General features: G+C 42.0%; 1 protein-coding gene across 1 annotated transcript in view; it reads left to right on the top strand.

The window, feature by feature from the left end:
* VPS13D (vacuolar protein sorting 13 homolog D) overlaps positions 1 to 12497 on the top strand; it is a 238146-nt gene that overhangs the window by 110411 nt on the left and 115238 nt on the right. Inside the window, exons 52-56 of the mRNA XM_078071798.1 lie at positions 415 to 538; positions 1532 to 1767; positions 4826 to 4934; positions 10599 to 10762; positions 11684 to 11792. Coding sequence (XP_077927924.1) covers positions 415 to 538; positions 1532 to 1767; positions 4826 to 4934; positions 10599 to 10762; positions 11684 to 11792 — 742 coding nt within the window. The remainder of the gene's footprint in view (positions 1 to 414; positions 539 to 1531; positions 1768 to 4825; positions 4935 to 10598; positions 10763 to 11683; positions 11793 to 12497) is intronic.

The raw sequence follows: 12497 nt of genomic DNA, 5'->3' as shown, positions 1-12497 counted from the left end.
AACTGGTAACTACTGGTGGATTCTTCCTCACCTGTCATCCTACAGTGAAAACCCTGGTTATTAATAACATCCATACATTAGTTTGAACCATGTGAAATTGCTCTTTTTTTTATGTCAAAGCAATCTAATATCAAGACTGTTTACTCATTTGCTACGCTGGCACTATTACCCAAAACAGGCCCACCAAGTAAAATATATTGGCTTTACTATATACCGACAACGTGCTTTTCAGAAGTTGCTTGGATGAATTCTTTTTTATTCAGTGTGATTACAGGGTCAGTTTCTACTTTTCAAATGTGATCAAAGAGCACACAGTGGTGACGGTTGAGGTCCAGACCATATCATGATAGTGAGAAGTCTGGGTGAGCTGTAACTTTGTTTCCTCCATGCTGTGCATGTTTCCTTTACGTGCAGAGATACCCTGGGGAAGTGCTTCTTCCTGCGCGTGGAAATCACTCTCCGAGGAGCTACCTACAGGATCTCGTTCAGTGACACGGACCAGTTACCCCCTCCTTTCCGAATTGACAACTTTTCTAAGGTATCGGGTGGGGTCGTGAGCCAGTTTGGCTGTTTCATGTGCGGGAAGGTGGAGTATAAAGTACTGCCTTTAAGATAAGGGTGAAATGCATTTTAAACTTGGGTTGGAAAGAAACTATATGGGGATCTCTGCAGCCGGACAACCCTAGACACCCTTACCCTCAGGAGGTGGCTTCTGCTAGTTAGTTTGATTGCTGGGCAGCCTTGTCCAGAAGTGACTTCTCAGCCCACCACAATCATTCTGACTGGATTGTTTGGTGGACATGGTGCCCTCTGTCCTCTGTAGACACTCCACATAAACAGAGAGAGGAATCAGAATCAGATTGTCCGGTGACAACGGGAATGGGCACTTCTCCTGTTGCTTCATTACAGTGAACATTTTTTATAAATCTTCCAAGGAAAGCCAAAATGGAAATCAGAAGAGGCTCTTTTAAATTATGCCTCTGAGGGGTGCCTGGGTGGCTCAGTCGTTGAGCGTCTGCCTTCGGCTCAGGTCATGATCCCAGGATCCTGGGATTGAGCCCCGTGTTGGGCTCCCTGCTCGGAGGAGAGCCTGCTTCTCCCTCTCCCACTCCCCTGCTTGTGTTCCCTCTCTCACTGTCTCTCTCTCTCTGTCAAATAAATAAAAATAAATAAATAAATTATGCCTCTGACTAACAGTATCTTATGTGACTTTCCATAGCTGAATTCCAGAATTTGTATTCCTTTCTGTGTTCAGAGTGGATCCCGGGGGGGTGTGGGGGGTCGGCGGCGGGGGAGCGGTGAGAGTAGAGGAGATGGCCCGTGTCCTTTAGCTGTTGGGCTTGGTGCAGTTGGGAAGATGATTAGAAAGGCATTTGAAGAGGCTAGAGGATTATGCTTATGATTGTGGTTTTGCTCTGTGTAGGATTCGCTTGGGCAGGATCTGGAACTTGAGCCTAGGGAGCACTGACTCACTTTCCAGTAATACCACTCTGAACGAAAGTCCTCTTTATCCTCTCTGCCGTTACCATAGGTTCCGGTGGTCTTTACTCAGCACGGTGTAGCTGAACCCAGGCTCCGAACCGAAGTGAAGCCCATGACTTCATTGGATTACGCCTGGGATGAACCCACGCTGCCTCCTTTCATCACGCTGACCGTGAAGGGGGCGGGCTCCTCGGAGCTCAACTGCAACATGAATGATTTCCAGGATAACCGACAGCTTTATTACGAAAACTTCATTTACATTGCTGCTACGTATACATTCTCGGGGTAATTCTGGGTTAAACTACTGCTCTCATAAAGCAGAAGGCTCTAATTATTAACTGGTTTTAAATTTTAAGCAGTTCTCCAGAGGCCCAAAGGATGAAGGAAGATTCCTTCCATTCTTTAACAAATCCTAGGCTCAGGGTCTATCTTGAGAGGTCTTAGGCTAAACCCTTGTCTTCTGGCTAGATTAAATTTATCCGAAGAGGCAAGACTGTCCTTTTTTTTTTAAAGATCTCCCCAATAATCCATTCTAGCATTTAACATTCCTCCCATAAGGTATTATTCTCATATCCTCAGTTCCTCTTGTTTAAGGTGGTATTTTTAGTATAATTTTTAAACTTCTTGCTATTTTTATCTCTTTCCTCATTTGAAACTGACTAATCTTTATCATAATTATTCAAATCGTCATTCTGACTCTCCTCTCCCATTGAGAATAATGGTCATCACCGATAGCCAACCAGAGTAGCTCAACTTGACAGTAATTCGAGCCGCCTGAGAATTATAACCTTCACTGTCCTCTGACTAGTTGTATTTAGGAAACTCAGGTGAGGAATAGCAAGTTTATTCCAATTCTGTTGTTAGATTGATACATAGAGATTCAAAACATTGGGCTTTCAAAAACTAGTCATTCCACCAACATGTAAATACAATTGATTGTTTCTGTGCCAGTTATGGGGCCAGTTTTCAAGTTTACCTGTGGGAAAAACGGGGAAAATAGCTAAATCTTTAGCATGACAAATATAACTCACCCGTTGTACAGGACATTTAAAGTCAGATCCCTTTCCAAAATGTTCTGAATAATTTTGCTTATGAATGATATTTTTGTATGTGCCTGAGGCTCGCAAAATAATCTCTGGGCCTGGCGGTACCTCTCACCTACCTAGAGCCCAGATTTCACTAGTAATGAATTGAATGGGCATCTTGGCTTAGAATAGCCATTCTTTTCCTTGTTTGTTACAGATCTCTTTGGAAATAATGGTGCTGGGTTGTTTATCTTGTTGTAATTAAGTCAGTCTGCCTGTTTCTTTTTAAAGATTATGGCACTCGCCAGAGTGACATGCTTAAGGTTTTAGTGCCTGAAAAACCAGTTCTTAATCTGTTGCTAATCATGTTTTTCTCTTTATGTTCTCATGTTAAATTCCAGTAGTTATTATGCTCTTTAACTGAAGAATCCTGATGGGTGATTATGAGTTTAATGGGTTGGGCAGATAGGGAGCAGATAAAACGAGACGTTCCTGGGAATCTTGGTGTGTAGAGAGATTGCACCATGTTTTGGTGCATTTTAGACACTATTTCTTTGCATTCTTGCAGAGAACAAATGCTGAGGAAGAGACTAGTTTTGTTTTTGTTGGCTTTTAGTTTCCGTTGAGGTGAAATGCACACAACATAAAATTAACCGCTTAAAAATGAACAGTTCAGTGACATTTAGTGCATTCGTGATGTTGTGCAGCCACCACCCCTGTCTGGTTCCAGAACATTTTCATCAGTCCAAGAAGAAACACCCAGCCCATTAAGCAGTCACTCCCCGTCACCCTCTTCTCCCCAGCCCCTGGCAACCAGCAGTCTGCTTTCTGTCCCTAAGGATTTACCTATTCCAGATATTTCCCATAAATTGAATCATAAATACGTGACCCTTTGTATCTGGCTTCTTTCACGTAGCATAGTTTTCAAGGTTCGTCCACGCTGTAGCTTGTGTCAGAATCCCCCACCTGTTACGGCCGAGTAATACTCCGTTGTATGGACGTATCACACCCTGTTGTCCATTCCTCTGTTGATGGGCACCAGTTGTGGTCTCCAGCTTTCGGCCACTGTGAAGGGTGCTGCTGTAGCGTGCCTCTGCATGTGTTTGTTTAAGTACTCGTTTCCAGTTCCTTTGTGTATACACCTAGGAGCGAAATTGCTGGGTTCTGTGGTATTTCTATGTGTAACTTTTTGAGGAACTGCTATCCTGTTCTCCGCGGCAGCTGAATCACTGTATGTTCCCACTAGCAATGTACAAGCGTTCTGATTCTCCACGGCCCCCCAACACTTGCTATTTTACATTTTTTTGATTGTAGGCTTCCTCCTGGGTGTATAGTGATTTCTGCTGGTCGTTTTGATTTGCATTTCCTTAATAACTCACGATGTTGAGCTTTTCATGTGCTTATGGGCCATTTGTGTATCTTTGGAGAAATGTCTATTCAAATCCTTTACTCATTTTTAAATTTGTTTTTTTTTGCATCTTATTGTTGAGTTTGAAGAGTTCCTTATATAATATGGATACAAATTCTGTATGAGCTATATGATTTGCAAATATCTTCTCTCCCATTCTGTGAATTGTCTTTTTACTTTGTTCTTGGTGTCCTTTGAAGGGTAGAAGGTTTTAATTTTGTTGAAATCGAATTTATGTGTTCATTTTTGCCCCTTGTACTTTTTTGGTCATGAAAACTAATTTTTCACTCTAAATTTATCAGTCCCTTTTTGATGATAGAGATTAGTGGAAACAGGAGAATAATCTAAATAAAATCTTACGAAAATATCCCAAAGTGTAGCTAGGCTGCAACATTCCATAAAGCTTAAGATTCTTAAGCCATGGAGAAACACAAAACGATCGAGTTGGAAGAAGGTGATTATAAACCCTTTGTTTTCTTTTCATCCTAAAGGGACTTCTGATTTCTTGCCAAGCCTTGGGGATGCAGTGATGCTGATCTTCTGTCTGGCAGAGAGTAGAGCTAATTCTTGGACCCTTGGAATGTCTGGCTTAATTTTGGGGGGTGGGGGGAAGCTCTAAAGTTATATAGTCAATCTTTTATGTCTGAATTTTAAGGCACTAAAATCATCAGGAGAGAGGAAATATCATTATGTCTTCTGACAAGTACATCTTTGAACTGTACAAGAAAACAACCCAACCTTGATCTTTCCACAACTTTGAGTTAGACTTTTTCTTCTATGATTAAAAAAAAGTTTCCTCTTTACAGATGAGGTTTTAGGCATTTTAAGCATTTTCTTCTGAGTACTTGAATACATATTTGAGTATATGTAGATACATGTATGTCTGTCTGCATTATCGTTTTAATTCTAGTTCACAGGAGGGGACGGGAAGGCCTGTGGCCTCCAGCAAGACCACTGCCTGTGCAGAGCTTGTCTTGGATGTCTCACCAAAGACACAAAGAGTCATTTTAAAGAAGAAGGTAAGAGAACCTAGCACTTAGAATTTAGAAGAGGAGGTTTTTAGTCCTGGAGGGGACTCCGGTCATCCAGTCCAGCCCCTCCTCATGCACAGGGAGGGGAGTGGAGGCAGGCTGGATGGCTTGCTCAGTGTGGGAACACCGAGGTGCAGGAGTGACTTTAAGAGGAGGGAGATTGCTGGGGCGCCTGGGTGGCTCAGTCGTTAGGCATCTGCCTTCGGCTCAGGTCATGATCCCAGCGTCCTGGGATCGAGCCCCGCATCGGGCTCCCTGGTTGGAGGGAGATTGCCAACTCTGATTATTTAAATCACATTTCCCTGAAGCCTGTGTTCTCAAAGGTGTTCCATAATGTAAGTCACACAATCCAGAAATAACCCTGGTAAGTGAATGTGTCTTTACCACCCGTTGCCCTAATGCTGACAGAGGACACCTTTTATAACCAAAAGTGGTATCAACGTGTGTCAGTGATGTAGCTTCATTTGGATTTGAGTTTATACAACCCCTCTCAAATTTTTAATAGGGGAAAGGGGCAGATTCAAATCATTTCAAATTTTGTACATCAAATGAAACCTTAAATGTGTTCTTAATTCACTTTTTATATTTGAACAGCTTTATTGAGATATAATTCATATAGCACACAGGCCCCCGACTTACAGTGTACAACTCAGGGTTTGTAGGATATCCACAGATATGCACAAGTGTCATCACACTCAATTTCAGAACATTTCATCACCTCTAGAAGAAACCCTGTTCCTCCAGCTCTTGCCCCATATTCCTCTTACTCCCCAGCCCTAAGCAATCACTAACCTAACTTTCTCTCTGTACTTCCCTGTTCTAGACTTCCATATGAATGGTGTTTTCTGAGTGGCCTCTTGCACTGAGCCTGATGTGTCCAAGGTTCACCCCCTGTCACCCTATCAGTACTTCTGCATGTGTTCTTATACCAGTTCAAAGTCATATGATTCAGATTTGCTTACAGTGTTATCACACTCTTTTTGTGGAAGGCTATGCCTATGTGTGAGATGCATTTTGGAAATAAGGTTCAGGAATGGTGATGACCAAAGAGACCGTGAGGTATAGTAATTGAAAGTAAATGGGTCTGGAGGCTTTTATTGGGAATTCTGAAGAAGAAAAACCTTGAAAAGCAATAATCTAAAAATGAAAAGCAGCAAGTCCGACAGAAGTCAAGTGAATTGAAAAAAATGGCAGAGCCCTTGGAAATGATGTTGTCAGATGGCTTTCCAAGAATGTTCAAGTTGATGAGGATGTTAGCATGAATGGAGACAGACTTAGGAGTAAAGGTGACTTGCCAGCTGGGATTCGAGCACCAGGTGTGATCAGCAAAACAGAAATGATAAATAACTGTAAATTCCAAGGGCTAGGTGACTGTGAAGCAGACAAAAACAGATTTTTTTTATGAAGTAGGAAAAACATTTTGAAAAAGATGTTATAATTTGTATAACATTTTTACTGCTATTAATTTCCCTTGATGAGGATGAAAACTGGTACATAGGAGTGTAGATCTAAATGAGTTACATTGACATCCCAAACTAGGAAATGTTCTAAGAATTAGCATTAGGAAAGGGTCCTCCGCTCTTCAACTGGAAACCAAGAGTAGAAAGTCTGACATCTTGGGTTTTTGGTTGGTTGGTTGGTTTTTGTCCTTTTACTTTTTATTTTGAAAGAATCTCAAACTCAGAGAAAAACTGGCAGAAATTCTATAGAAGGGATGCTGTGATTTTGATTTGTCCTGTTACTGTTGATGTTAACTTTAGCACTTGATGAAGGTGGTGTTTGCCAACCTTCTGTACTGTAGAGCAAAGTTTTTCTCTTTCCCTTGTATTTAGTAAATACTTTGTGGACAGGTACTTTGAGACTGTGTAGATATCCTCATCTTCATCAGATTTCCTATGTATTATGTCTAGGTATTGGCTTAGACTTCCATAATGAAATACTATAGACTGGATGACTGGAATAATGGGAATTCATTTCTCATAGTTTTGGAGGCTGGGAGGTCCAGGATCAGGGTGCTGGCCATTTGGTTCTCTGCTGAGGGTCCGCTTCCTGGCTTGTAGACTTCTGCCTTCTCACTATGTCCTCAAATGGCAGAGTCTGAGGGTGGGGGGAGAAAGCAAGCTCGTTAGTGCCTGTCCTTGTAATGGCACTAATTACTAATTCCATCAGGAGAGTCCTACCCATATGCCCTGATCTAAACCTAATTATCACCCAAAGGTTCCATTTCCAAATACCATCAAAATTTCAGATTAGGTCTCTACCGTAAGAATTTGGGGCCGGGTTGTCAGTGTGGTCCATAGCTTCGTGTATGTTGTCAGGATGGATTCCTCTTTTCTTCAGTGGGTTACCTGTTACTGTCAGGATATATTTAATGCTCAATTCCCATATTCGGCCAGTGGGAGCTCTTTTATCTTTGGTGTCCTTTTGACATATGCCCCTCATTCCTTGAACACGTCCGTACTTTCTAACAGCAGGTTATTCTGGGCTCGTCTGTACTTTGCTTGCTGCATTTCTGGATTTGCCCCTTCTTCAAGGAGCCCTGGTCCCTCCTAGCAGGGAGTGGAAGTTAGAAAGCTAAGATGCGTACACTAGGTGCACTTGTTGTTACTGTAGTGTCGTTTCCAGGCTCTCCCAGGAGATGGAGCTAGGGGTTTTCTGCGCGCACGGCATATGTGTACGTACACACGCGTGCCCGCACCCACACTGTAATATGTGTACATGTAATACAGAGTATACATGTGTATACATACGCATATTTTATATAAGTATTTATATATTTTGCGTATTTCTATATCTCTGTATTTTAAGAACCGGCAGTTCACACTGATATTTCCAATTCCAGTCCAACATCACAAATTCATCCTAATTTTCTCCCTTTCCATGTTTGTAAGTCCCTTGTCCAGCACTAAGAACGTATTTACTAATTTGATCACTTCCTCTGAATGTAACCCATCTTCTGTCACCAGGGTTGCACCCCATCCCCTGTGTAAACACACCCTGGGACCTGGCTTGGACTCTGATCTCCACGTCCTGGACAGCAAGCACCCTTTTCAACCTCCACCCCTCGCAGGAATGCTCTTCTCACATGTCTTTGCCTCTGACAGCCCACACTAAGCTTCCAGCCTCCAGTCCCTTAGAGGACTGGACCATCACCTACCTTGGGCTTCAACACCACACTCTGGGCTGTCCACCACCCCCCCAACTTCCAACACTCACAGTCCCCATGGACTTCTGTCTTCCTCAGTGTCATCTCAAGGTTTTCAGGCTAAATTGTGAGGGAAGGCGGGGGAGGGAAGTGGAAGGAGAATGGTACATCGCAGATTTTTTTTTTAATTTTATTATGTTATATTAATCACCATACATTACATCATTAGTTTTTGATGTAGTGTTCCATGATTCATTGTTTGCGTATAACACCCAGTGCTCCATTCAATACATGCCCTCTTTAATACCCATCACCAGGCTAACCCATCCCCCACCCCCCTCCCCTCTAGAACCTTCTGTTTGTTTCTCAGAGTCCATGGTCTCTCATGGTTCGTCTCCCCCTTTGATTCCCCCCCTCCATTTTACCCTTCCTGCTATCTTCTTCTTTTTTAAAAAATATAATGTATTATTTGTTTCAGAGGTACAAGTCTGTGATTCATTAGTCTTACACAATTCACAGCGCTCACCATAGCACATACCCTCCCCAGTGTCCATCAATAGCCACCCCATCCCTCCCACCCCCCACCACTCCAGCAACCCTCAGTTCATTTCCTGAGATTAAGAATTCCTCATATCAGTGAGGTCATATGATACATGTCTTTCTCTGATTGACTTATTTCAGATTTTTAAATGGAAATGTTGGTAGTTTCTAACTGATGAGTCTACACATAAGGGCAGACAGTAGAGGAATCCAGGTAGGAAAACTTGATTTCATCCAGCATCCGTGCTTTGACTCCCAATCTGGAACACCTGCAGGATAATTGAGCTGCTTTTCCATGTGGTTTTGGCACCGTGGATAGAGGTGCTTCTCTTACTGAGAACCGAGAAGTGAGCATGTGGGGGCCGCAGGTGTGCGGCTCGGTTTCCTCTCTCTTTACAGACGCAGGAGGCAGGGGCACACAGGAGAAAGAGCATCGTGTCTTTCTAGCTTTGCGTTTTGGTTTTGCCACTTAAAGATACACAATATCTGGTATTTCACATTCCTCGCGGAGCCTCATTTTCTTACTGATCTAACAAGGATCAACTAAGATGAGGTGCCTAAAGTGCCGGGCGATACTCATCATAACACAGTAAACGTTTCGTGAGGCCACTCCCTGTGCTAAGTGCCTTCTGTTTGTTACACTTACAACAAGAACCCTACAAGATAGCTTAATTTCCCCCTTTGACAGATCAGGAAACAGAGGCTCTGAGAGATTTAGTAACCTGTCTGAGGTCATTCAGCTAGTAATTGGTGCATCTGGGTTTCAAATCTTGGCATTTGAGTCTGGCGTTCATACGACTTCATTAGTTTTGACTGTTAGAACGTAATGTAGAAGCTGTCTTTCCAGACAGGGGCAGCATGGTCCCCAGTACTCAGTGTGCTCTACCCACAAGTGTTTGTTGCTCTGGACGAGCTCCCGGCTGGTGAGAGTGGATGTGATCCTGACAGAGCTAGCTGGAGTGTATGTTCACACAGAAAGCATTTCTAGATGGTTAGGGGTCACTGCACTAGAATATCTGGATTGTGTTAGAAAGGCTGTGTGAGCAAAATAGGTAAGCATGTTGGCTTTGAAATCAGGCTGTGGAGATGAAATCCTCACTCCTCTACCTACTGGTTATGTGACCATGGCAAAGTTTCTTCATCTCACTGAGCCGTGACCTCCTCACCTGTAAGTAAAGATAATAATAGGATATACGTTATTGGATTATTTTAAGGATTAAATGAGTTACCACATGTAAATCCCATGGATCAGTGACTGGCACATGGTAAATTCTCAATAAGTATTATTATCATTATTATTATTACTTTTTGAAAAGAATGGATTTTATAGACTTCCATGGATTGACCTGGAAGTCCAAGTGCTGTTTATAAAATATTCCGAAGAGGAACTATATTTAGAATTAACAGCAGTCAACTTAGTATAACCTTTGAATTCAGTCAACTTTATATTTGAATACAATCAGTTTATAAATTAGAAACCATCAATATAGTGTACTTCCATTATAAACACGGGAAGGGAGAAGACATCTGGTAAATTCTGGTTGTCTGCCAGTTATGAGGATTACCAGTGATCAAATATAAAGAATATCATATATACTTTATATAACTGGATCCCTCTCGAAGGTAAGGGCACCCGAGGGTCACCATCTGGGACAGCAGTTATCCTAGCAATGCAGCTAATGGAGATTGGACTGAACCTCGACTCACTAGTTTGCTCACAAAATACTAAGTATATGAAAAAAATACATTCTTAAAATATATATTATTTGTAATGTTTGGTTCAAGAGTTCAGCATATTTCATCCTGAGTGCAGCTCAGGATTGACAACAGTGGAAGTTAGAATTAAGCATGCATATAATGTGGAAAATGTCTTTGAGTGTAGTTTCCACTTGAGAACTTAGCCCTCGTGTGAAGCTCTTGACATCCTTACCTGAAGCTTGGCTCTGTCCGTGTGTCTCTGCCCCCAGGAGCCTGGGAAGCGCTCCCAACTGTGGAGGATGACTGGCACGGGCATGTTGGCCCACGAGGGATCTTCGGTGCCTCACAACCCCAATAAGCCCTCTGCGGCCCGCTCCCCGGAGGGCTCTGTCATCTTGGATATCGCTGGTCTCGCTGCAGTAACTGACAACAGGTACTTTTCTAAGCAACTTTTGATGCAAGCCCATTGCTTCCAAACTCCGTTTCAGTGGAGATACACGCCAAAAAGTGAGCATGTAAATGAAGTAAGAATATTTATTTTTAGATTTGTATTTTTCTTCAGTGAGAGACCCGTCACATTCCCAAATACGAGTTTTGGGTCTTTATTTTATTTTTGTTAGGCTGTTGTTGAAATGCCCATGTAAGTCAAACAGTAAGAAGGATATGTTATGAAAAAGTGAATTATCTCTTTCCACCAAACCTCTACCCTCCATTCTTCCCTAGAAATGAGCAGGTTTTTAAAAATCTTTTTAAGAATTCTTGTTAAATATTTCAAAAGCAGAAATAAATTATTGAGAGAATAATCAAATGTGTTTTTAGGACCAAATCCTTGGATTTGAATCTGTTATCGGGGACAAAATAAGTTATTTGGTTTGCCTATGCCTTAGTTTCTTTATGAGGTCAGTGTGTTTGTTTCCAGTTGATACCTTATTCACTTCCATAAGTACTTTACATGACTTACAAGTGAAAACCCAATATAAAATAAAAATAATTGGAAATTAAATAGGAAAAAGCCTCTTGAAAATATTTTTAGAGCTGTTTAGCAGACAACCCTTATCAAACTGCATGACAGCTCGTCACTGTGGGAATGCAGGGACCTGATTATCACATCTATTGTGAATCCTTAAAAGTACTGGTACTCCTTTGTGGCCCCTTGTTCATTGCTTTCCATTTTGTCTTATTCCTCTTTCCTCCTTAAGAGATACCTCGCTGCCATGGGATGCAGGCTACCTGCCCATTAGGTTTTAAGGGTGGAGGATATTGGAAGAAAGAAGACCAGAACCACGATCCTGATACTCTCTTCATGCCTAACATATTTGACTCTGAAGACTCACTGCATTTTCCTGTATTCCAGATATGAGCCACTGATGCTGAGAAAGCCGGATCGCAGGCGAAGCACAACTCAGACATGGAGTTTCCGGGAAGGAAAACTGACCTGCGGCCTGCACGGGTTGGTTGTCCAGGTCAGTAGTGTTTGACACCCTCAGTTGCAGCAAGCAGTGGTTGAACCTTCTTTGAGGCAAAGTCTCAATTAAGATAAATACACTGAAAGGGGGAAATCATTACAGAGCAAATACGCATTATTTCGTTATAGTCAGGAAGGTCAAGGAACTTCTGTTGTACATCTGTGCGTATTTACCGGGAAAATATTCTTGAAGGTGATCTATGAGAAATGTATTGGGAATGGTTGCCCGTAAGTAATGGGATTTTTTTTCTTGGCTTATCTGGATTATTTTTCTTTGGTTATATAAATTACCTATGTGGGGTATTTGGGTGGCTCAGTCAGTTAAGCGTCTTCGGCTCAGGTCATGATCTCAGGGTCCTGGGATTGAGTCCCACAGCGGGCTCCCTGCTCAGCAGGGAGTCTGCTTCTCCCTCTCCCTCTGTCTTTCCCCACTTGTGCTTGTTCTCTCTCTCAAGTAAATGAAATCTTCAAAAAAAAAAAATCTTTAAAAAATATTACCTATGTAATTTTTAAAAGAAAGAAAGAAAAATGCTAGCTAAAAGCCCACCACTAAGTTAAGTGGATTAATTTTAGGCCTGTGGAATTAATCTAATATCTACAGCAGTCTTCTGTGAAGTGTTCTAGGAGATGGTGAGCAGTCATCATGGGCTCTACATTCTCTAGATTCTATTTATTTCTGCATTCTTAATGGTGCCCAAATAAG

The sequence above is a fragment of the Halichoerus grypus genome, chromosome 5 (genome assembly GCF_964656455.1).
Source record: "Halichoerus grypus chromosome 5, mHalGry1.hap1.1, whole genome shotgun sequence".
NCBI classification, from domain to species: domain Eukaryota; kingdom Metazoa; phylum Chordata; class Mammalia; order Carnivora; family Phocidae; genus Halichoerus; species Halichoerus grypus.
This window is presented reverse-complemented; position numbering and strand designations above follow the sequence as displayed.